Here is a 26325-nt window from a genome sequence, read left to right as displayed (position 1 = left end):
TTAAGGCCAAATAACCGAGATCACAATGAATTAATAATAATCTTGAAAGAGAGCAACATATTACGGGGTCCGATAAGGATGAGAAGCTAAGCCCTCTTCCTTTCTAAAAATATTACATCTTACATGTGGTGGCATATATTCTTAGCACCACAGTTTGAAATTAGTCTAATGATTTTACATTGAAAAATCGTGAAAAGAATCGGTCACTGAAGAGCGAAGCAAACATCTCTAACAGGAGGATGGCTTGGACCTCATGGATAGATCAGTATTTTTGAGGTCCATTCGCTTTCTACTCCAAGATCTCCATATATATACAGAAGGCACGGCTCCTTTTGAACCAGAGCTCCTTGTTAAAATTCGCAGATGGGGTGAAGAGAGCCTTAGAGCTCGATTTTCATGTGCGTTGCAGGCAATGTTGAAGATCCTGTAAGGAATGAATAATCAGAACATGAATAAGTAGGGTTACAACATCAAACTGTTTGTTCTTCTTTCATTTCTTTTTCCTTAATAATTAATAGGTGCTTTGCAATTATCAATTTCTTTATCTCCTTTTTTCTTTTGCTAAGCAAAAATACTTTTGAATGAAGCACCAAATAAATTGCTGATTATAAATAGCAATTTCATACCATGAAAGCTCTGAGTTGAGAATGTGTTCTGCCCGAAACCCATCTGAACGACACTTTGGAGCTCATCATCCCATATGGTTGAAAACTGAGAACCAGATTATTTTATTAATTTCCGGTCTGGATTAGGGACCATCTCTTAAATGAGAGAGAGAGAGAGAGAGAGAGAGAGAGAGAGAGAGTGAGAGTTACCTGAGATGCAGCATCAGCATAACCATCAATAGCGGGTATCTGCATGTTCAGAGATCCAGCAGACATGGCACTCTGAAGAGGCCCATGGTTTTGCTGGTGACCATATTGAAATACTGAAGAGCTATCCAAGGGGTACACCATATGAGGTGAAGCGCCTCTTGATTGAAGCATCTGGGTTCAGAGAATAAACCATTTTCAGAAAAACTGGACAAATGACGGGAAAAAAACAGAAAAGATTTTCCTTTTGACTGAAAGGAATTAGAACCAAAATTCAGTCCAAGGGGAATAACTACAACTCACATCCTTAGAGAGAAGCCCCTCCATGTTGAAATCCAGTCTGGGATTTACGGTTGCAAGCTTCATCGAAAGGAACTGGAAAAAAGATAGAAAAAAAATATAAGCTTAGGAATAATTTTCCTCTTCAACTAACAACCTGAGATCATGGGAGTCATGCAAATTAACAAATGGGATTTCAAACATACTTCGACCTGGCGTTGCAAAGATTGTACATAGTTTATGATCTCGTCAAGCATAACTGCTTTCCCAGTCACCTGAGAGAATTTTAATCAATAAGGCCTCTAAAGAAGTTCTATCTTAAAACCTGTATTTTAATATTTATTTTATCTTTTGAACTTTGGGCAAAGTTGAAGAAGCTTAGAAAATGTTTTTACCTTATTGCAGCCAGGAACAAGATCTTGCAGAAACTTCATCCTCTCACTGATCTTTTCTCTTCTCACCTGGCAAAGAATAATGTCACTACATTTTGAAAAGAAGGCCAACAATTTCTTTCATATAGTTATTCTTGGAGATTGAGAGCTCTTCTTACCCTTTCAGCAAGGCTGTGACTATCAGTGGCCTGACCCCTTCTTGCTCTAACATGGATGTAATCCTGCTTAGGTGGTTCAGGAGGCTTTTGGGTCTCCTTTGTTTGCTTATTCCCACCATCTCCAGAGCTCGAACCACCATTCTGTTCAGTCTTTGGCTTTACATCTTCCTTTTCAGCGCTGCCATCTCGGCTTCTCTTAGATTTTGATTCATCAGTTTCCGCATTCTGCAAATTCAGAATTTGCTGAAATTCAGTTCTGATTTATGTATCCTCTTTGGGAAGGAGATTCTTTTTTATTCCTTTTCTCTTTGTGGTATATCAAATGGTTTCAGCTGAGCCATACTCAGCAAGCTGTTTTTTGAGAAAAATTAATTTATTCAAGGAATATTAACATTCTATTAATTCGAGCATTAGAAACACTGAGATTCATTGAAAAATTAAATCATCTGGAAACTGAAACTGCTGTGACCAATAAAAGAGAAAGTTTGCGCTTCCTACAGAGAAGCAAACCCTCAAAACTCTAGGGTAAGAAATTCAGCTCAGGGCACCAAATTTTGAAGAATTACAAGAAACCAAGACTAAATCTTGCTGAGAAAAGAGATCTTAAATACCAACTCCACGAAGAAAAACACTTAATCTTTAAACAAAATTAAGGGTTGGAATTCAGCTCAAAACACCAAATCTCAAGAATTCCTGAGACCTGACAAAAATATAAGCAAGAACAGCAATCATTTGAGAGAAGGAGATAAAGCTCTAAACTAAATTAGGGGGTGGGGTGGGGGGAGTGGGATTCAGTTCAAAGAACCCTGCCCAAATCTAAGCAAGTGAAGGAAATTCAAACCAAGATGAACACCTAGACAAGCATTCCTACATGCGAAAACAGGGGCCTTGAGCTCAAGTCTAATTTAGACAAGACAATAAAGAAAATTTCTACAGGTAAATAATGTTACTAGTCAAACAATTCATGAGAGAGAGAGAGAGAGAGAGAGAGAGAGAGAGAGAGAGAACCTTGATGTCCTTCCCATTCTGAGACAAGGGCTGGTCCTTGGGTTTTCCCTTGGGGATCGCCTTCCTCTTTCTACCAGTAGTCTCACTCATGTTCTTTGCTCCATTCTCCACACCTGTAATCAGATCAGAAGCTGATGATTCCTCTCTTCCAGTACTAATCTCAGCATCATCAGATTCATTACAAAAACTCCCATTATTCCTGTTCCTCACTTCCTCAGAGACGACAGGCGATACTAACCTGCCCATCTTTCTCTCTCCATTTTTCAACTCAGTTTCAGACCCATCAAATTCCTTACTCTCCCCCATTGAAACCCCATTCCTGAGAGATTGGTTACTGCTAACTCTAGACAATTTACCATTCTCTAAGCCTAATGCTCTGTTATAGGGGTGCTCGTTATCTTGGTACCCAAATTGGGTCCCAATTCCACTGAAATTCCTACTACCAAAACATGAGAACCTCGCAGCCCGCTCTGCAAATCCTGGATCAGTAGAGAATTGGGCTAAGCTATGAGGTGTAGAGAGAGAATTTGGAGGAATGGGTATGGATCCCATAGCCTGGTGATCCACTCCAAGATTGATTTTAGGGGGAGAATTCAGAGGAGTGCTATAACAAGAAGTGTTGGTACTGTAGCAATTCGAGCTAAAAGCTTGTGATTGAGGTGAAATCTCCTCATTGTTGCATATGCTTCCGAGCCTTCCTATTAACTCTCTGATAACTACACTGTCACCTGGAACTGAGGGACCAGAGGTGGGAGAGGAAACAATGGAGCTCAAAGCTGAATGGAAAGGGACGCTTTGGTCAATGGAGCTATCCCAATTAATGTTGAGGAAAGATGAGGGCAATGGCTCTGAGGAAGAAGAAGCAGGAACACCTTGCATTCTCATGGTGGCTGAGTTCCAGTCAGGTGAAGAAGAGGAGGGGTGTCTGTAATTCAGTGATGGGGGGCTGCCATTGATGAGGAACTTGTCCTTTTCCATGAAGAAGAACAAGAGTATGCCGAAGAGAGGCACCCAGGAAGCGAAAGAGAATAGAGAAACAGAGATGGGGTGAGAGGAAAAGAGGGACAAACACAGAGCTTGCTAACGGGTTTTACTAAAACAGAGGAGAAGGAGCCCTGAACACACAAAGTCCAAGGTTTCGAGCGAGTAAATGCACTTAATTCAATGAAATGGAACCCAATAGAACCAGGCACCCATTAAAACCAGAGAGTTGTCTTCCTCAAGCAATTCTCCCGAACCAGAGAGAAGGCGTCAAAAAGTGAAAGTGGGTTTTCCTGTAAGTGAGATATAAAGCTTGAGTTTTCAGAGAGAGAGAGAAAGGGAGAGTTCAGTTGGTTTCTCTCTCTTTTTAAGGAGAGGGGAAGAGAGAGAAAGCTTGTGAAAGGAGGAGAGAGAGATAGAGAAGGGAACAAGGGTCCGGCTGATAAGGCGGTATGAGGCGAGGAATGTTGACCTTAGGCTCAAATACCCCGCGATCAATGCTGCGTGCCGGTGCTTGGACGTCAAACCAACCATGTCCCCTCTGTAATTACCATTTCACTCTCTCTCTCTAGAAAAGCTTTTTAGAGAGAGAAAGCTTTCTAGTGAGAGAAAGAGAGGGAGGCGCCAACCAATCTCCCACACAAAGAGACCCCACAAACGGCCCTTTTGGAGAGAGTGGCCCAATTAAACTAGGAGAGAGAAACCCAATCATCCAACACAGGCTTACTTTTTTAGAGCGAGAAAAACCCCATTAAATTAAAAGAGGAGAGAGACCCAACTCAAGGAACTTTCAGTGAGAGAGAGAGGAACAAGAGGGGCCCAAACTTAACTACCAAAGGGAAAGAAAGAGAGAGAGAGAGAGATCTAGAGAGAGAAAGTGAGAGCTCTAGAGAGAGAGAGAGATGCAGGGGCAACTTTATTGAAATTTTTTCAATGGGAGGAATGATATATGATGGTGAATGATTAGTAAAGAGACAAGAAAGAGCAAGGGGATTAGTAAAAGGAAAATCAACAGTGCAAGCAAGGTTGGGTATTTCCTTCTTCTATTTTTTATTTTATTTGTGCTGAAATGTTTTTTTAATAATTTAAAATGTTTTTAAGTGTCTCTGGATCGTTGTTGGCGGGCACATGGTGTGCAGTGATGTGGAGGAAAGGGCAAAATAGGGCAGACTGAATCTTTTGGAATGACTTAAATGCTCCCCAACATTTCCCCAATTTATATTCTTTTTGTGGTAATGAGAATAACACCTTTCGTTAACAAATATGACCATTCTTCCCCTCAATTTGCAAACTGACCTTGCTTTTTTAGCTTCAAGAGAAAGAACAGCCCCCTTGCCCCTAACCAGGTCCTGTGCCCATGAGCTGGCCTAGGCCAGCTGGGCAAAATACAAATGAAGAAAAGATAAAGAAAGAAAGAGGATCAAGCCGGACCAAATCACGGAGGCAGTAGCCTCAGGCAACAATTCATGGCCTTAGCCATACCTTTTGAGGGCCGGGCCGAGCCGAGCTTATTGATTTGGCCTGTTACCAACCCTATTAAGAAATTTAACACATATAAAGTCGGTTTTTTTTATAGGGATTGTCTAGAAAGATACTATTTATCTTTTATACATGTATATGAAGGTCATAATCATTTATATTTCTTATATTTCAAAATAAATCACTGTAAGAGTGCCATTGAATAAGTTTCTAAAAAAAAATATTCTGGGACCTGATGATTCGCTCCAAGCCATTCAATTTGACATCCGCTGAATGAGTGAGAATGATTTTGACCTTTTATATACAAAAGATAAATAATATCTTAATAGACAGTCCATTTTTTTATAAAATTTACCTAAAATGCCCCTTATACATGAGTCAATGGTGGTAACTAGTGGTATTTGTTTTGACAAATTTTTAAGATTTAAAATTAAATATCTTGCAACCCATGGACCTACATCTTCAAGCTAAATCCAAATCAAAAACCTAGTTCCTAGAGGGGCAAATTAGGGCTTCAACCAGGAAAAGCTCTACCCTTGTTGGTAATTTTGAAAATGTCACTAAGGGTAAAGAGTCATTGTTAGAAACACTTGGGGTAATTTGGTCTTTTATACAAAAATTCTCACTCATGTTTTTTTTTACTCTGCTTGAAACATCTTGCGTAAGTGGGAAGTGGTTAAAATATGTTGCAATGATTGACAAAGAGTGACTCGGAAGACAGAGAACTTAGAGAGAGAAAGAGAAGTTATAGAGAGAAGTTAGAGAGAGAAAATCAATAGTAAGTCTAGTAGTAAGCATATTATTAAAAGGAAAAAAATGATTTATTTTATTTATATTTAGGTGTATAAGTCAAGGGTAAATTATGTGATCTATGATCGACGTCAAAACTGAGAACGCTTCCCAGTCCCCGAGTCAATCATTGCATTAAAATGCGAAAAAACCGAGTTTTCGGCGATGTTCGCCAGCGAGAAATTCACTTTCCATGCTTGATGCACGTGTGAGTCACGGGGGCCGTCCGTTTGGCATGTGCATTGAAGCTAGGAAGTGAACAAGAATGGGAGTTTTGAAATTGGAATAGGCGGTTTGGAAAGAGAAACAGCTCGAAATATCAAAAGATTTCAAGTTCCCAAGGGAGCATTTTGTTCATTTACTTATGGAGCAGCACTAATCTAACACTATTTATAAGGGAAATATATATAACATTTACCTTTGATATAAGGTGGTCGCAATCAATCTTGACTATTGGATATGAAATTGGGTACTTGCATTTATTTTATTCACCGAGCTCAAGGTTCAAAAAATAAAATACTCAAACTTTGTGACTCACTCAAGTTATTAGATTTCACATTCAATATTTGTGAGTAATTATGATCTCCTTGTATTAAAGACAAATAGTCTCATTGTATACAATCCCATTTTTAAGGCTTTCCAGAGACATAAATTCTTCAGCTTATATGCTATATTTCAAAAAAACAAAGGAAAAAAGGGTTCCAAATTGTATTATCTATGGCTTGAATAGAAGCCACCCAATTTTTAAAAGGTGAGATCTAAAAAATCAAAATTCAAAATTTTCTTTTGAATATAATCATTTATTGTTTTTTAGGTGGTTCTCAAAATTTTGGATAAAAAAAAATCTTTTTAAATCAAACTGCTCCCCAAGTCGGTCAGCATACAATATACTCCTATATGAGCATAATATTAGCGCTCCAGCTCACGTGTTTAATGATTTGAGATATCTGGGTGACACCTGACCACTGCTCTCTCTCCATCTCCTTTTGGATCAAAAAAATCTTCTCGGATCAATCTTCTGCCCGAGTTGTCAGCATACAGTATACTCCTATAGGAGCATAGTATTCGTGCTCCAACTCACTTGTTTAACGATTTGAAATTTTTGGATGACACATGATCACTTGGGTGACACATGACCACCGCTCTCTCTCCCTCCCTCTCTCTCTCTACAAAGACAAAATGGAACACTTTGCGTGTCTCTCTCTCTATACTTGTTTGGGATAGTTAATGGGCTGGCAGGGGGTTGGGTTTTGGTTAGCTCAAATGTGGTCACTCAATATATTTTGAAGCCATAAACATTTTTTTTGGTGAGTGGGGAGAGGGCCCTTACTTTTTATAAGAATTGAGCTCATGACGTAGCATTGCAAATCGTCACGCGTTAACCAATTAAGCCCAAGCTCTTTTCCTAAAGCCCTAAATGTGATAATAAGTGCAAGCCCTCTTCAAAAGTATTGGGAAACACCTAACCAAATCTGAAGCTCATCATCTTTGTTGTGAAAGAGATCCTCAACCCACAAAAAAACAAAGGAATTTTGAAAGCCTAATTCCATGGTTGCACATGGAGTATAGGGCTAGCGTGGCATGCTATTATGATATAGAATATTTTAAAAATTGTAGTTTTTGAAAATTTCAATTAATATAGTAGTTATTTCATGAAATTAGCTGATTCCAAATAGTTGGGATAAAGCTCGGATAATGATGATGATGAGTTATTTCGCCCAACTTAACTGGCTCTCATGAGCCTACTTGGTTAAGGAAAAAAAAAAAAAAACGTGAGAGATGAGGGGAAAAAATAGATCAAAGTCCTTCAAGTATTCATGTTTTAAAGATATGTACTCTTCTTTGGGTCCTCAAATTTTTGGTCACATGTAACTATTAGACCATATTGTAGTTATTTTATGGAATTAGCCGACATCAAATAGTTGGAATAAAGCTCGGATAATCATGATGATGAATTATTTTACCTACCTCAATTGGCTCTCATGAACCTACTCGGTTAAGGAAACAAAAAACAAACGTGAGAGATGAGGGGAAGAAATAGACCAAAGTCCTTAGATCATTCATGTTCTAAGGACATGTACTGTTCTTTGGGTCCTCCAATTTCTGGGCACATGTAACTACTAGACCATATTGTACTTGTAGGCACGTGACACACATTTCCAAGTTAGAGGTTCTCACAAATGCTCCAATAGTCCCTTGACCAACCAAATTTAAACCCTAAGAGCATGGTTGGTTTGTAAGAAACAATTCCAGAAATCTCTCTCCAGGAGAGAGATTTCCTACAAGATGAGAAATCAGCATCATACCGCCTAAGGTACGGATCTGATTTACCATTATAGCACCTGCATAGCGACTTGCACCTTGGGTGCTTTTATACCTGCCGCTTTCCCTCTATGCCATGAAACAAACATGGGAATTGTCCAGTGAAAATTCTCTCTCATGGAGAAAGATTTCCTATGAACCAAATGTGCCCTTGAGGTATTGTACACCAAAGACGAACCTTTCTCTTTAATTAATGGCGGATTTAGAAAGTTGGGGGTGTAGTGTGCTGATTCTTCAACATCGTTAAGTTTGGACCTCCACTTAGTTTTACCCAAGTTTATCATACACCACTTTGACGTGGCATATGGTTCACCATAACAGTCATCTTGCATCCTTGTAACTGATAATTGACACCAACAATGCCCAAACGAATGACCATCAATGCAGTTGCAATTAATCTTCGCCGTCCAGGCATAGGAAATGTACGGTGAATGCTCTTTGGTGTATCAAATATTGTAATCCATTGATGTATAGTTAGATTTTTCAAACGTGAAGAGTTTTTTGTCGAGGTTGTATACTACGTCACTATTTATCCTTGTTAAAAGGGGGTCACAATTGGTATTAGTCGTTAATTGTTAAATTGAATGGCTTGAAGTGTGCCACAAAGTTTAAATTTTTTTTTTTGGAACTTTCACTGTACACAAATGACACACAACCACCCAATTTGAAATTTGACAGACAAAAATAATTGTGACATGCTTGTATTAAACATAAATGCTCTCTTTATATACTTTTCCATTTTTTTCAAAGCACATGAAACAGAAGAAATACTACGAGCTTCCGTCACTTCATTTGTACGTCGCACTACCAAAATGGTAAGATACATTATTGGAATAGCCTCTCACAACTTCATAGTCAATAGTAAGACATGAACGTTATGGTCAATTCGGCATTTTCGCATGCAAAACGAACAAGTAATCAAAACTTTTTCTTTTTTATTTAGTAGTTTAGTGAGGATGGGCTCCTCTACCCATGATAGGAAGAGGAACTTTAAAAGAAGTCATATTTTGGTGCTTTGCCACCCTAACGACCTAACCTTGAGCCCATTTCTGTTCGATCGATTTCAAGACCGATAGGAGGACGGCAATCTCTATTTTTGGGACTTATTTATCATTTATGGTAAAAATAGAGGCTTTTTCCCGTCATTTCGAGGCATGGGGCCTTTTGTCTTTATGAGATGAGGGCTTGCAATCATTTAAGGTGTGTGTGCTCCAATGTTGGGACGAGGCACGTGAGAATATTTTGGCAAGAACTTTGTTTTGTTTATTTATTTATATTATTTATTTATCATGATTTTTATTATTTTAATATGGGTAAGTTGGAGTTTGGGTGGATCCTTTTAAATCGAATGGTCCAAAGTGACTGCTTCCACAAAATCTGAACCATCCATTTAAGACATTATGAGAACCTTAGAATCACATCCCATGAGAACGTGCACCTCCCCATCTTTGGCTTTGAATTGCAAACTCAAAAAAAAGGTACCCCAAAACAAGAATAGAGTAAGATGGAAGGTACAGTAAAGAGATGAGAAAAGTTATAACAAAAAACAAAGTGAAAATGAAGGGTAGATTAATTGAAGAGATGGAGTCTTTCGGTGTAAAAGAACAGCACATAGGACCTGCGCCAGTTAGTGAAAAAGGATAAATGTATGAATATATGGAGAGAGAGTATTTGTGTTGTAGAACTCAAAAATTGAAATTAAGGGTGATAATGGGGTGGAACATGGCTGAAATTATGGGTGGCAATAGGCCCGAACCTGGTTGGCCTAAGCCCAGCCCAAAGGACTCGCTTGGCCTTGACCGAACCAAAGGAGCCCTGCCCCAAGCCCTACTCTTAGGCTTGGTAGCCTGTACCAGCCTTTGTTAATACGATTGGGCTGACCTAGGTCCTACCCAAAGAGGGCGCCTTGTTGTTCCTTTTGTTTTTGTACGTATTCATTTTCTTAATGTAATTACTTGTTGACTGTTAAATGTAAAATTCGGTTCAAGGATGTCCTCGAACAGAAGGACAATTTTGAAAAAAAAAGAAGAGTTAATTGATATTCTTTGTAATTTTTATCTATAATTGAGCATTTTGTATTTGACAAAAATTTTTAGGATCTATACGTAAATCACTCTTAAATAAAACATGAGGAAGGAGATATAGAGAAACTTAATCCCTTCCTTCTCTTTCAAGAAATTAAATTTTAACACTAGACGGGTGGGTTTTTTTTTTTTTTTTTTGTGCCTTCAAGCATCACAACCCTACATTTTGTTACCTGCAATCTCTGCAGCTTTTTCCTCATTCCTTAGGAGAAAAACCCTAAAATTTACTACACTCAAGCTTCATTTATCCCCACCTCTAAATTTGGTGAGCCTCCTCCAAATTTTAGATAATGCAATAGGCTCTCTCTCTTCTATAATTCTCCCTTTCTCTCTTTACACAACCCATTCTTTCTGTAATTCTCCCTTTCTTTCTCTACAAAATGCGTTCTTTGTAATTCTCCCTTTCTCTCTATGAAACACATTCTCCCTGTAATTCTCGTTTGCGCCTTTTTCCCATTAAAAGCCCCACGCTCAAACTATGCTCCTCTTCATCAAACTTCTTCTCTTCTCTTTTTTCCCCGAAAACATATAGGGTAGCTTTTTATGCTCCCCTATTGCATAAAATTTATATAATTCCCCTTATCCAGCCATCCATTCGAAATGTAGGGTTACGATTGCCTCAATCATAATTTCACGTCTTTACACCATTTTATTTTTAATTTTTTTATAAATTATTTTGACACCAAATTTTAGACCTCGAATCTTTCTATTAAACTCGTACGAACGAAAAATATTAAAATAATATTTTTAAGAAAATAAAATGATCAAAATACTTTTGAAAGCTTCAATTTGGAAACAATATTTTTACATTTTGGTCATTATATTTTATCGAAAAATTATTTTTAATATTTTTTATAGGTGCACTTCAATGAGAAGATGGAACGTACCAAATTTCATTTTTATACAATTTGGGTAAAAACAACTAAAAATAAAATACTTTAAGACGTCGGATCTAAGATAAAAAAGTGAGTGACTTTCTTGATTAAAATTGGACAGCTAGATGGTAGGGAAAGATAAAAAATATAGATCTGCAAACGAAGTATAAAAACCATTCCCAAAACCCACATCCCAAAATTACAAAAAACGCCGCTTTCTCTTTTCTTCACTCTGTTTCTCTCTCTAAAAAACACAAAATTCTGTTCAATTCTCTACAAAAAAAAAAAAGAGCCCAAAGGCTGTCTTTGTGTGCTTCTCTCGTTGCTGCTGTCATATTTTCATGGTAGCGGTAACGGAAAAATTTAGGGTTCTGTTCTTTTGTCACACTATCCCCTCTTAATTCACACTATTTTTTCAAATTGACATCAATTTTGAAGCTCGATTAATAGGCGGGTGTCGGTGAAAATAGCACTTCGGCTCCTAAAAATAAAACGTGTGGAAGGGTACTGCTCGTAATTTGAGAATAACGTGTTTTTATTTTGTAATTGACCCAATATGGTACTTATAATGTTAGCAGGTTTTGAAAAATTCTCACTCAAAAAAGTATTTGAAGAGTGAGAAAAAACTGGAAAGTGTGAGAGTGAAGGAAGAAGACTTTGCATTTAACCCAAAAGGATAACATTGAAGGCCGTCTATCTAACAAGAGGTGAGGTGTGGTGCTTCTGTCGGAGCCGTCTTTTTCTCTCTCTAACTGCAAACCCTAGCATTAATAGCACGATTTTCGCATACATGAGTTGGTGGTCAAAACTCTCTCTCTCTCTCTCTCTCCACCTGTAAATCCTTGTTTATGAATCTCTCTCTTGAACATTCTCTCTCTTCATTACGTACTATCACCTTCAAGGAGATGTTAATACGTATCGGAATCTGGTCAAGATCCAACAAACCAATAATCTAACGAGCTGCCCTGCAACTTCCATGGCTGACAGGGCACCGCCTTTCTCCAGGCCTGTCACCATGGATTCTTCTCTCTTTCTCTCTCTAAAACTCTCTCTTTCTCTCTCTACATGCATTATCGCGTTCAAACTCTTCAAAGATGCTGTCCATGTCAGTATTAAATCCCTAATGACTCGAACCTTGGTCTCCCTGCTTCTCAATCATTTCCTACATGAACTGTTGAGGTTTGATAATATCATGCTTTGTTTATTATTTTGATTAATTTACGATAATCCCATCTAGTTGACTTTAATCCTTTGCTCACCTTTCGAAGATTATAAATAAAGTGATATTTTATGGTATTTATAAGGATGAGAATGCTTGTTTCTCGTTGTGTTATTGGGAGATGTGAGAGACAAACAAATGATTTTTTCTAGTTCAAAATAAAAAAAATAAACAAATTAACTTTCTAGCAAACTTCTTAAAATTTCATGAACTATTTCCTAAAGTGACTCATTAGTGAGTTGGTTATTACTTAAATATGTTCTTTCCATCTCCAAAGTCAATAAAAATGCGTTAAGGAAAATAAATTGTATACTTATAATATATAACAATAACAATAGAACCATCAGAGCCTTTTCCAAATGTTAGAAATAAAAACGTTACTATCATTTTCAGGGCAACTATAATAATAATAAGTCAAATAAATAGTGCTACTCCTACAATTATTATTATTATTATTAAATATTATTGTTAAATATTATTATTATTAGGAATAGTAGTAGTATTGGTTTCTTTAATTTGCACATGGGAGGCTGCATGATTGTTATCTTATTCCTCCAATTAAACCTACAAATGTGTACTCACAAGGCACCTTATAACTTTATGTTTAGTGCACTTGTTTTTCATACGTTACACTAGTCCATAATGTTAGAAACTTTTGGAAATTAACCAATTTATGATATATTTATATATATATATATATATATAAAAGTAATTATCCTATGAGACCATCCCATACCTATATGTGTAGGAACCAAAAGATCACGATTAAATTTGGTACAAGTCTCAAGAAAAGTGAAGTCCCACACCCATGTGATAACGTTTTTAGAGATATATACCAAATTTAATGGTGATCCTTTGGGGTCCTACACACATGAGTGTGGGAGGGTCGCATAAGGTACTACAAAATGACTATAGGCAAAAATGAATAGTTATTTCGCCTACCTTCATCACCGTCTAAAGTTCATCGCACGGTCACGATTGTCTGGTAGTATTTCATTTTTCATTTTTTTTTCTAGAAATCGGCATGACCTGAAATTTGGAGCATGTGTTAATAAAAAATAGACGAATCTACGAAAAATATAAAAAAAAATATTTTACATGAAAAAATTGATCAAAATACCCCCAAAAACTTTCGAGGGGATTATGGTCAATTTATTTTACGAATTATTTTTTATATATTTTTATTAGGTGCGCCTCACTAATATGTATACACGCTCCAACTTTCAGGTCATTTCGATTTGTAAAAACCACATGAAAAATGAAATACTACCGGACAATCGTGACCATGAGATGAACTTTGGACGGTGAAGAGGGTAGGCAAAATCACTATTCATTTTCACTTACAGGCATTTTGTAGTATCATATATATATATGAACAGTCTTCACAATGCCTATAGGTGAAAATAATCAGTGATTTCGCCTACTTTCATCACCGTCAAAAGTTCATCGCACGATCACGATTGTCTGGTAGGGTTTTATTTTTCATATTTTTTTTTATAAATCAGAATGATCTATTTTGGTCAATTTTATTTTCACAAATTATTTTTTTTATATTTTTATTAGGTACGCCTCACTAAGATGTACTCACATTTTTATTAGGTGCGTCCCACTAAGATGTACTCACACTCCAAATTTCAAATCATTCTGATTTTTAGCAAAAATATATAAAGGTTGTCGTTAGCCCAATACCTAACGTCTACAGTGTTAACCAACTGCCCAGATTGAATATAGGCTCGATCTAACAGTCACGATTGTATTTCGTATTTGAATTTTTAGTTTTTTTCTACAAATTCAAATCACTTGAAGTTTTGAGTGTCTACTTTTTAAAAATAGAAGAATCTAATAAAATATAAAAAAAAAATAATGTAAAAAATAAATTGACCAAAATACCCCCAAAATATTTTAGAAGTATTTTGATCAATTTATATTTTATAAATTTTTTGTTAAATATTTTTATTAGGTGCGCCTTGATGAGAAGATGAAAACAAAAACTTTCAAGTGATTTGAATTTGTAGAAAAAAAAATCAAATTCAAATACAAAATGATGTTGTGACCGTTAGACTGACACATATTCAATCTGAGCCGTTGGCTATATCTATTTGGGTGAGTTAGTGGGGAGAGGGCCCAATTTATGTCGTATATTTGTATATATAAGAAATCAAATCAATCGGACAACATAGAAAGATTTGGTAATTCTGATGGTGAAGCACCATGACTATCTTATAGAGTGCCTGTAATTCATAATCATCATCTAAACCTTATCCCAACTATTTGGGGGGGGGGTGCGTGTAATCGCAATAGAAAAAAAATTTAAAAAGTAACATACTAGTTGGTTATTCTATGCTTTTTCTTATATGAAAATGAAGATTCCTTTTCTATATGAATTATTGGAGAAGAAAACATATAGCTTATATAAAAATTTTCTAGCAAACTATATTCCATCTTGAGTGATTTACATAGGGAGCCTAAAATTTTTCTTAAAATATGAAATGCAACATTATAGGTGGAAATTACAAAGAAGGTCGGTCAACTCACATTTTTTTTATTTTTTTACAAAATTGTCTTTCACTATGAGGACATCCTCAAACTGATTTCTCAAATTTTTTTTTTTTTTCCTTTTTTAGTTTTTTCATTTGTAGGGCAGCTTGAGGGTAGTTAACGAAAAAATTAAAAAAAAAAGCAAAAAAGTTAAAATTCAAATCGAGGATTTCATCCTTAGAATAAAGGACCATTTCTGCTTATAAGCAGAGCATTTTTATATTTAAAATAAAAATAAAAATAGGGTCCACATGTAAATCACTCTTGCTTCTTTCATTTTTCTTTTCCATGATAAACTATGTCCCTTTTCTTTCTTTTTTTTAGATATTTATATTTTCCACATTAATAATACTTTGTACCTCTTCTTATGTTTCCTTTTAAAACTGCAAGTTGGTCTTTTTTTAAATGTGCCTTGAATTTCCATGGCCCAATTAATGCATAACCTCACAATTCAAGATAAATAAGTACAATATAGACTTCGTTAAATACTGACTTCACGATTGCCTATGAATAAAATACTGGGGCACATTGTTGTAAAAACATTAAACTACAAAAAATCCTAAGCATTTAATAATGCTACGAAATATAAAGACATACCGGGACCAATCCTGTTCTCGAGAAATTAGTGTAACGTGTCGAGTTGGGATTGGGTGTTGATGCCCAATAAAGAGAGGGGAGCATGTCAGGCTTCTTTTCACTGAAAACTATGAGAGGAAAAGTTATTAAAGAAGTTTATATGATTAGATACATGCATCTGCTTGCATATAACATTATTGTTATTTTTGGCCTTATCTTTTTTAGAAAAGTTTATATAGAGCCTCGGCGCTAAACAATCAAATTAGAGCTTATCTCAAAATTTTCATTAAAAGATGTGGTTTGATGTCCAAATATCTTTCAATTGATGATCTTGACATCAAGACTCATCAACTTAAGAAAAAATGGATTTCATTTTTTAAAAATAGTACATCTTGTAACATTTTTTTGGACCGTCAGTTTTTAAATTATTCAAGTTTTCATTTATCTACTCGATCTAAACTATTTTTGAAGCTTTAAATTTTATGATTAAAGATAACAATATATTTTAAGGCTAGTCAAAGATTTCCAATATGGAAAGCAGATTTATTGATACTGTTTGAAAGTGGGCTCTAATTTGATTGTTTAGATCCCTGGCTCTATACAAACTGCACCCTTTATTTTTAGACACGGTTTTTTAAGTCCATGCAGACATGAGTCACCTCTTCAACATTTATTTTCATATGGATTTTTTTACTTAACTTTTAAGGACATGTAATTTCGAATATGGAGATGATGAATATGAAAAAAATTATAGAAATAATAATTCTATAAAGAAAACATTTGAACCGTTAATTTCAATTGTTTTTAGATGGACCACATATTTGCATTCATCTTTAAAATGGATGCTTTATATCTTGGGATCGTATATTGTAAAAATACGGTCCAGCCTGCATGAAACAATTTTATTTTCTTTTTTTTTACTTTCTTTTCACTTATCTTTGGTACAATGAGGTCATAATTAGGTCAAGCAATCTGATATGAATTATGACAGATTAGGGTATGTCACAAAGTTTGAGAAATTTTTTTTTGGAACCTTGAGTTAATGACAAACCTCTAGCTGGTCGATTCTACATTCTACTATCTAAAGTAATTATGGCTTCCTAATAGTCTTATTGTATGCTATACAATGATACTATTTACGTTTAATATAAAGAGATAATAATTGCTTTTATCTGTTAGATTTTAAATCAGATTGTTGTGAGTGCGACATTGACTAGACTCAAAATTCAAAAAAAAATTTATCAAACTTTGTGACACACTCTAAGTCATCTAATTTGACATATGATAGCTATGAGTACTTGTGACCTCCTTGTAATATTGATAAATGGTATTATGGTACACAATAGCTAAAAAACGTGACCCTCAATAAACACTCAACTATTCTCAAGGATGAGAAATTCAAATTGAAACGATAAATAAAGCATCTAAAACACCCATAGTAAGAAGGATAATTGTTTCATGCGGGCTGGACTTCATTTCTACATATGCGGTCCAAAAAGTGTAAAGCATCCATTTTAAAGACGATGCAAGTAGGTGTTCCATCTAAAAACAATGGAAACTAAAAGTCCAAATGTTTTCTTACTAGAAATGTTATTTCTATTTTCTAAAATTTATTTATTTATTCATATTCATGATCCCCATGTTAGAAATTACATGTCCTAAAAAATTAAGTCTTAAAATGCATGTCAAAAATAGATTTATTAAGAGGCCCTCATTGCAATACATCCAGGCTTGACCGCATAGAAACCGGGTCCTAGTAAGAATCACATATGACAAGACTCGGAATAGATATATCAATATCTATAACCAGTGCAAAGAAATAATAATATTGTCTATAAAGAGACCATTTGTCTTTTATACATAATTCATTGTTGTTCCTTAAAGTTCAAAATGATTGCTTGTAAGAGTGCCATTGAATAAATACAAAGTTCCAAAGAACAAAAAATTTACACAAAGTTCCAAAGAACAAAAAATTCACGGACTTCATGACTTATCCCAAGCCATCCAATTTGCGATCTAATGAGTGAGAATATCTATGGCCTATATGTACGAAAGATAGATAATCTCTTTATAAACAATCTCATGTAAATCACACTAAAAAAATAATATACACAAGTTACTATCATCAAATTGTAGTAATTAAACTCCAAACTTGAAGCGTGAAAGAGGATGCAAGGGAATTTTTAAATTTTCTAGGACACTTGTGGAAGGGGGGAGGAGGGGGGGAGGGGAGAGAGAGAGAGAGAGAGAGAGGACAAGAAAGAAGTGGTAATGCTGAGGAATCATGGATGGTAGGATATAATGATTAGGTGGTAAGGCTTTAAAATATAATGGTTTTCATTTTTTATGTACATCTCAAAAGACGTGATGAGCTATTATTTTTCTATTCCATATTATTTGGCCAAATTTTATGAAATATAAAATAGGAGTAACTGTACAGAAACATTAGCTGGTGATTAACTCGAGACGAATAAAGTAAAAGAAAAAATAAATTTAACCACTTAAAAATTGACTATAATAATTTTCCTTAGTAATTTACAGATTAAAAAAATAATAAAAAGTTAAAAATGGCTGCCTATTTACGATTCCTCCCTCTTGTCTCCTATGCTGGCTTTTGCCCTGTTTCTCCAATGCTTTTAGCATTATTATAATTATTTAACTTGGGTTAGTTTTTATTTTATTATATGTTTCTTATTCCTTTTTATATCATTCTTTCCTTATATTTTTGAGAACAATAATTTGTTTATAAATTTTTTATATTGTTATGCAAGCGGTGGGTGTCGGTTATGAAACCAGGGATGTAAAATTCAGGCGGCGGGATGAAGGTCGGATACCGCGTATTCCTGAATAATTTATTAATCATTTACGTCTTCTATTTATTTATTTACTTTTTCCCTTTCTGTTTTTGTGGAATTTATTTATTTTTATTTTTTTTAAGGTTCTATAGATCTTATTTATATATGGACAATGTTAAAAATAAGCGAAGCCATACCTCAAAAACTCCCAGAAAATTACATTCGAATTGATCGTCTTGGCTTTGGCCATTATGGTCATGAAAAAAAAACAAAAAAAAGATTTCATGCCCTAAAAATAATGCATATTGTAATGCATTATCTAGATAGTCTATTTTGCCCTAAAAGTAATTGTTTATAACATATATGTGCTATTTGTTTAGCTTCAAATTTCATAGTGGGTATTGGAAACTGATTTTAAAACCATCTTGGAGATTTTTTATGCCTAAAGTGCTTTCAGGATGAAGATTTAATGTCTTTGTTTTCATAAAGTCTAGGCCTAATAGAAATTGTATTCTTTATATATTTATACATACGATATGACCAATTGACACCAAATTATGCCCATGTAAACAATCAAATTAGGGCGCACCTCAAAAATATCACTAGAAGAAGTTGTTTTGATGCCCAAATATTCTCAAATTGATCATCTCGACCTCAAGATGCATGAACATGAGAAAAAAATGGATTTCAAATTTGAAAATAATGCATCTTGTAATACATTTTTAGACCATCAATTTTTAAGATTTTCAAGTTTTCATAGATCTGCTCAATCTACACTATTTTTGAAGCTTTAAATTTTATAATTGGAGATGAAAATATATTTTAAAGCTATCACAAAGATTTTCAATATTGAAACTCGATACTATTTGAAGGTGTGTTTTACCTTGATTGTTTAGAGCCTCAGCCTTCTACAAACCACACTCATAATTATAATAATAATGATGGAGGAATGGAAAAAAAGAGGAATAAAGAATCTTTAGGGCCAAAAGATGATTGAAGGTGATTCAAACAAAATCATTGCTTGGGCAAAAGGAGAAATGAAGCCACCTTGGAGATTATGCAGTATTTTCGATGATTTTTTTTTTCTTTTTTTAAGTCGAGATTCTTTTGAGTTATCTCATTGTTTTAAGGAAGCTAATATGAAAATTGATGCTTTAACAAAAGATGGTGTGTATCAACATGATTACATCTTTTTCCTTTCGAACCTCTTTGTAATCGTTCATGGGTGAATGAACTTCGTAGCAACATGAGTTCTTAAAAAAAAGAAATGTACAAGAGGTGGAGATGCTTGGTATAATGGGAAAACTTGTGGCCAATTATTTGGGCAAAAAACCAAAATAGCCAGTGACCTTTATTGGGTGCTTGAAAAGGTGAACAGTTGGTTTCTTGGTTGGCTACAGTACCACCACCCTAAAATAGTTATTGTTATTGTTGCTTGCTGTTAAGTAAAACCCTAAAGTAAAGGACACTCTGTCTCTTAGAATCTTGGATTAGGGTTTAATGTATTTTTCCAGTCACTTGCCCTATAAACTATGTCTGTCTTTTTATTTTGCGACCTCGAACTCCGTGTATAGTTTACTAATCCTCAACTTATTAATCTTACATTTTCCTATCATCTAAAATATAAGAGAGAGAGAGAGAGGTGACGGTTACGTGCTGATGAACCATGTAGAAAAGGTCAACAGTTTGGTTATTTGAATATAGAGAAAAGTTTTTATAAGGTTGCAAACTTAAAATGTATAATTACGCAAGCACTTCAAAAATCTATCAGAAAGGTTGTTTTAATGATGAAAAACCCTTCAATTGATCATCTTGATGTCAAGATGCATGAATATGAAAAATAAAAAAAAGCTTTTGAGTCTTAAAAATAGTGCATCTTACAACACATTATCTAGGCGGTGTATTTTCAATATTTTTATATGTCTATAGATCTACTTGATTTTAATCATTTTTGGAATTTAAAATTTTCTAATTAGATATGAAAATAGATTTTAAGATCACTCTAATAATTTTTTACAACAAAATTACATATTATAATAAAATTTGGAGGTGCGCCTTAATTAGATTGTTTAAGGTTGCAAACTTATAGAAACCTCAACCTTGAATAAATTATATTTTTGGGTGAAGTTTGTATAAGGTGTAAATTTTATGCTATTGAAGTAAGGTGCACTTTAAGACCATGCCGAAAGATGCAGTTCAATGTCAAAAAGCTTTGCGATGGTATGAAAATCTATTGTTGTCTTTAATTATTAAATTTAAAGCTTTTAAGATGATATTGCTTGAGTAGATCTATAAAAACCTTTTTTGTTTGAAAATGGATAGTTAAGACAATATGTTACAAGATATACTATTTTCATGACTTGAATTTTTTTTTCATATTCATATATCGCAAGGTTGAGATGATCAATATGAGAGCTTTTTAACGTCAGACCAAACTTTTCTGATGCATTTTTTAGGTGTGCTTTACTTCAATAGTATAATGTTGACACCTTAAATATTTTTGTTCTTCTATATTTTACATTTTTTTCTCTTCCAAAATTATCTTTGATTCGAACATGAAACACTGGAGTTGCAAATTTTTTCCTTGAGCAAAGGATAGGTTTGGACATTAAGGGGCTATTTAAATTACCTGGAAATATATTGTCTGTGAAATATGTTATTGACGTAATACATTACTTGTAAATGGATTGTCATTGTTTGGGTAGTATTTAGATGCAACCTGGGAAAGATATTGTTATTGTTTGGCTATATCTTGAAGAAATATAGGAAATGCCTATAAACTATCATTTCTTTCTTTTTTGTCACAAAATTCTACTAAAATGTAGAATTATCATTTCCTTCTTTTTTGTCACAAAATTCCACTAAAATATTGAATTAAAATCATCATCACACCATTCCAAAAAGATTTCTAATAATAACATTATCACCATTCCAAAAAGATTTTCTAATAATAACTTGTACCATTTTACAGTTATGACACTATTTCCTACTTATTTTAAGTGCCTTTGGCACTTATATGCAATCACATGTTTTCTAACATGACATTGGTTTCAACATGATAAGTCATTGGAACAATATGATTGGTATAACATGATTTTATTATGATAAGCCTTATTTTTATTTATTTTTTATAGAAGTATTTCAAATGTCTCTCTATATAATTTCAAATAAACAATAAATTTATGATACTAAATTCAAAATCTGTAGGGTATGAGTTAAAAAATGGGAAGAAGTTTGATTAATAAAGTAGAAAGTTTGGTAATTGCAATATAAAATTTTGAGGTATTGGAGAAGACTAAAAATGTATACTATTTCAATTGAGATTTTAGTATCTCTTATGAGGATTATGTTGTGTGAAATTTTTTATTATAATTGTGTTGTGTAATTTATCAATGATTACTGATTTTTATTTTATTATTTTTGTTTTTATATGACATTGATGCCTTGAGACGAGGGGATGAGCTTAAAAAGGAATGGATCACATTATGTTGTGTGAAATTTTTTATTATGATTGTGTTGTGTAATTTATCATTGATTACTGATTTTTTTTTTTATTATTTTTATTTTTATATGACGGCTAATGCTTTAAGGGGACTAGTTTAAAAAGGGAGGGATCACCTAGTTATTATGAAGAGAGAGGGAGGGATCACCTAGTTATTATGAAGAGAGAGGGCTTAGAAGATTTTTTAATCAGGTAGGCAAAAACTCAGATTTCCCAAAATTACCCGTCAAATAGATTTTTCACCTATCACCGCGCCTAATGGATTTCCTGATTTAATCTCTTTCCATTTCCTTACGATTAAGAGTACGCAGATAGTGGAAATGTCATATTTCCTTATAATCTATTGTCACGTAATAGATTTCGAGGTACCCAAACGGCCCTAAAGGTACAAACAAAAATTGTGGGCATCCATATTCTCACCAGAACTACATGTTAAAACATACAAAGTAATTAATTTGAATAAAGCAAAATAACCAAAACATCTCCTTGAAGTATTTAGTCATTTTGGCTTTTTTATTGAATTTATGTTGAGATATAGGGATGCACAAAATTTTAGCTAAATTTGATGTATAAAAATATAATTAAAATACAATACAAGCTCTGTTAAAACATACAAAGTAATTAATTTGAATAAAGTAAAATAATCAAAACACCTCCTTGAAGTATTTAGTCATTTTGGCTTTTTTATTGAATTATGTTGAGATATAGGGATGCGCAAAATTTTAGCTAAATTTGATGTATAAAAATATAATTAAAATACAATACAAGCTCTCAACCTTCCAATCAAGATCAGACAGTTGAGTTTTTCTTTGTTGGTTAAAAGCCGTTTTAGAAATCGGATGTCTGATCTAACCATTTGCTCAAAAAAATTACTAAGTGTTTGGATTTACGCTTGTTATACACTTGTTAAGTTTTGAGTGAACGGCAAAATGATGTCCTAACCAGTGTTCACAAAATTGAACCGGTGAACCGGCCGATTCAACCACTCTAACCGGGCCAGTCCCGGGTGGTAGAAAAAGTGTTGGAAAAAAACAAGTACAAAAAAAAATCTACTAAAATATGAAAAGCATATAAGGAATGATTAAAACAACACACATTCAAATGAAGTTGGAAATTAATAAAAAAAAATGGATTTCAACCTATTTTATATTTTCCAAGGGCTATTTTTAAAATTTTCTAAAAAAAATGAAAAAATATAAAAGTGAGTATTAATGAACAAAACAAATTTTAATATTTACCATAATGTAAAAAATAGTTAAAAATGCACTACAAATCAAATTCCTTATTTTTGAGAATTTATATACATTTTTTTTATTTTTCTTAAAAACTACCGGTTGATCACCCTAACTATCCAAAACCGGCCACTGGCCGGTTCTGATCTAACCGGGCGGGTAGCGGTTAGATTGAGCGATTTTACGAACAATGGTACTAACCCAAGTGCTTGTTATTTTTTGAGTGAAATGACATATTAGATATCCGATTTCCAAATCGATATTTTGCTAAAAAGAATTGGGTTGGATATCTATAAAGAACTCAGGACAAAAAAATGAAAATGTTCGTGTAAAATATAAAATAAAGCAATCATTTTTTAAAATTTTCAAAGGAAAAGGAACTTTTCAGCAAATTTCCCATTAAGTAAAGGTTGTGGTGAATGTAAGGCCTAGGCATAAATGTAGTTCTATTGGTAGAAAATGTATAATGCCCCAAAAATTTCTCTAGCCTATTTGCCCCAGAAATTTGAAGCTTAAAAAATACAGATATGATGCATTTCTAAACCCTTGAATATGGACTGTGTAGATAATCTATGCCAAGATACATTATATCCAGATTGGTACATACTGAGATTGAGATAATAATTTTTTGAATTATATGATGTCTGAAATACATTTTTTCGTGGGGATTAAACACTTGAATATGGACTGTATAGATAATTTATTGCAAAATACATTATATCCAGATGTAAGATAGAGATAATAATTTTTTGAATTATATGATTTTTTAAATATAATTTTTTTGTGGGGATTACTTTTATATATATATATATATATATATATATATATATATAGGTGAAGTGCTACAGTGTTTCGCCCATGTCATGGACATACTATGTCCGTGACAGTTTGGCCTAAAAACTGCCATGGACCTACGAGAGCCGTGGCGGTCCTCCCATATTTTTTGCTTCAAAATTGTGTGAAAAGAATGCTCTGTCCATGACGGACCGCCACGGATATGCTATGTCCATGACTGATCGCCACGGACATGCTAAGTTCATGATGGTCTTTAATCCACACCGTTCGACAAATTGAACGGCACCGAGCCTATTAGGAAAAATACTATTCATTTTCTCCCATAAGCGTTTTGTAGTCTCTTCTTATATAGATGGTGGTCACATTCAAACTAACCATGCAAAACATTACTTATAGAAAGAGGAAGGTGGGGAATACTTCGAAAAATATTGGGTTATTTAACAAACAACATGCTCTCTCTTTACTAAAATGGGCACAACTAGTGCGACATTGATAGTATAGTAGGCCACTTTTTCTTGGGATTGCTGATACATTAACAGTAACATTTAGCTTGATCATGGTCAGCCTATTGAGCTTTTCAGCCTAGCCTCACTGGACATAACCCAGCCCACACACCATAATTAGCCAACTCACCTTCGCAATATCTTACTTTAACCATAACTTAAACAAGTAAAAAGAAGGATACCCATCTCTAAAATGTACCCTACTTAAGTCCATCCTCATTCAATGTATGGGAATCAACTAATCTTAAATATAGTTAAAATGGCAGTGGTAAAGTTGGTACTAAACTGTATATATAGCTTATTCTAGTTAGAGTAAAATATCATTGGTTCAAGTGTGAGGAGGCACTCTTTGAACTCTTGATTCCTAAGGTTGAGTGCACATAGCAAAAACACAAGTTCAGGAAATATTTACTTCACAAATGATCTTAAATGATTATCTTCAAAGCTGACCAATACATTTTGGAATCTTTTGGAAAGCTGATGCTCTGGCCTAAAGTTAGAAAACCTTCCAATTGATCATCTCAACCTCGAGATGCATGGATATAAAAGGAAAAAAATGAATTTTAAATCCTAAAAATAGTTCAGGGCACCTTATGTAAACCTCACCTATTAAGAAATGGGCAACATGACAAAAGCTTTGCTATTACAATACAGCATTTGCTCCTTATTGATCAAAATTATTGTGTATCTGTATTTTTAGGGCAAATTTATCTTTGGGATATGAGGAAACAAAAAATTAGTGTGTATCTGTATTCTTAGGGCAAATTTATCTTTGGGATATAAGTAAACAAAAAATGAACACTATTTTGATTATATATATGTGCAATTACACCAGGTTCTGGTGCACCAGAATTGAAACTGTACTGGAGATAGAGATAGTTCCCACAAAAAGATAGAGGATCTCAAAATGAGATATGGTTGGGTGCAAAATCCTATTTCAAAATACAAGTTTGAGAGAGAAAATGCCCTTTCAATTTCACCAAATGTAACCATTCAATGCACTTGAAAGATGATGAATTGTGACTCTGTCTTGACTCTAAAAGTCATTCAACCCACCCATCAGTTACAACTTACATACAACTAGAATACTCAACATTTAGTTGTAACACAATCATTGGGACTCAACCCATCTGTTACAACTTACATACAGTCTTACAATGTTACAACTTCCATAAATGTCTTATGACTTACAACCCAATTTATCTTTGGGACTCAACTAGAATACCCATCAGTTACACTGTTTCATGGTGGCTATTTCGAGTTCCAAAAAGTTAATCGTTGCATCGAAAATATTCATATCAATGGGAGCAGTCATGTATGTGGTGTAGCACTTATCTGCAAATCGAAACGATCCGAAGGGAACTCCTACAGCAGAGATTTCAAAAAATTTCGCCTATCTTGACTTGGCCACAGGCATGGTAGGTGTTAAGAGGTGCAAAAATATTGCAAGTAGTGAACCGAAGTGCAAAGTGTGCTTCAAATACCCTTGTGTTCCTGCATGCCCTTGTGCATATCACGTATTTTGTGCTCTAAATAAGCACTCTCTCCTCTTGGTTCTTAGAATACAAATGAATGAGGTGTTCCCATTTATAAGCATGATTTTTTCTTCTCGATTGTTCAAGATAGAACAACAAACCCACTAGTTCTCTCTCTAAAATTTCAAAAACTAACTTTTGAAATACATAATATTTTTTTTTGCAACAAAAGTACAGCAAAACCATTGCTTGTCATAAGTGTCCCTACAAGCAATGTCTTACAATGTTCATTTCAGTGCTTCCTATTAGCCAAATCCCTTGTATACACATGTTCACAAGCACTCTCGTAGCCCTTCCCATTTTGATCCATTTCAGTGCTTTAAAAAGTGCTCCGGCCATGAACTCGGTCTTGGCCCTAGTTGAGTTACTTGAAAAAAAATAAATTAATTAATTAAAAAAAAGACAAAAAAGAAAAAGTAGAAGTAAAGCGGGATTTGGCCACATGCCCAAG

At 34.2% G+C, this 26325-nt stretch overlaps 1 protein-coding gene across 1 annotated transcript; it reads right to left on the bottom strand.

Moving 5' to 3' along the window:
• On the bottom strand, positions 1-3800 carry LOC18438198 (basic helix-loop-helix (bHLH) DNA-binding superfamily protein). The gene is made up of 8 exons (XM_006848387.4): positions 2650-3800; positions 1642-1866; positions 1487-1552; positions 1298-1366; positions 1116-1187; positions 816-986; positions 627-711; positions 1-424 (listed from the first exon to the last, which is right to left on the bottom strand). The coding sequence occupies exons 1-8, from the start codon at positions 3625-3627 to the stop codon at positions 381-383; spliced, it is 1710 nt and encodes a 569-aa protein (XP_006848450.1). The 5' UTR covers positions 3628-3800; the 3' UTR covers positions 1-380.
• Between the last annotated feature and the right edge of the window lie 22525 nt (positions 3801-26325).

Source organism: Amborella trichopoda, chromosome 6, assembly GCF_054954075.1.
Source record: "Amborella trichopoda isolate Santa Cruz 75 chromosome 6, AtrichopodaSantaCruz75HAP2 v2.0, whole genome shotgun sequence".
In the NCBI taxonomy this organism is placed as follows: domain Eukaryota; kingdom Viridiplantae; phylum Streptophyta; class Magnoliopsida; order Amborellales; family Amborellaceae; genus Amborella; species Amborella trichopoda.
The sequence above is the reverse complement of the archived record's forward strand: the minus strand, read 5'-3'. Positions and strand labels throughout refer to the sequence as shown.

Coding starts and splice junctions, on each gene's coding strand:
- LOC18438198 (XM_006848387.4), bottom strand. CDS start 3,627: ATGGAAAAGGACAAGTTCCTCATCAATGGCAGCCCCCCATCACTGAAT. Junction 987..1,115: donor AGGGGCTTCTCTCTAAGGAT/GTGAGTTGTAGT, acceptor CTCTGAACCCAG/ATGCTTCAATCAAGAGGCGC. Junction 425..626: donor CTCAACTCAGAGCTTTCATG/GTATGAAATTGC, acceptor CATTCCTTACAG/GATCTTCAACATTGCCTGCA.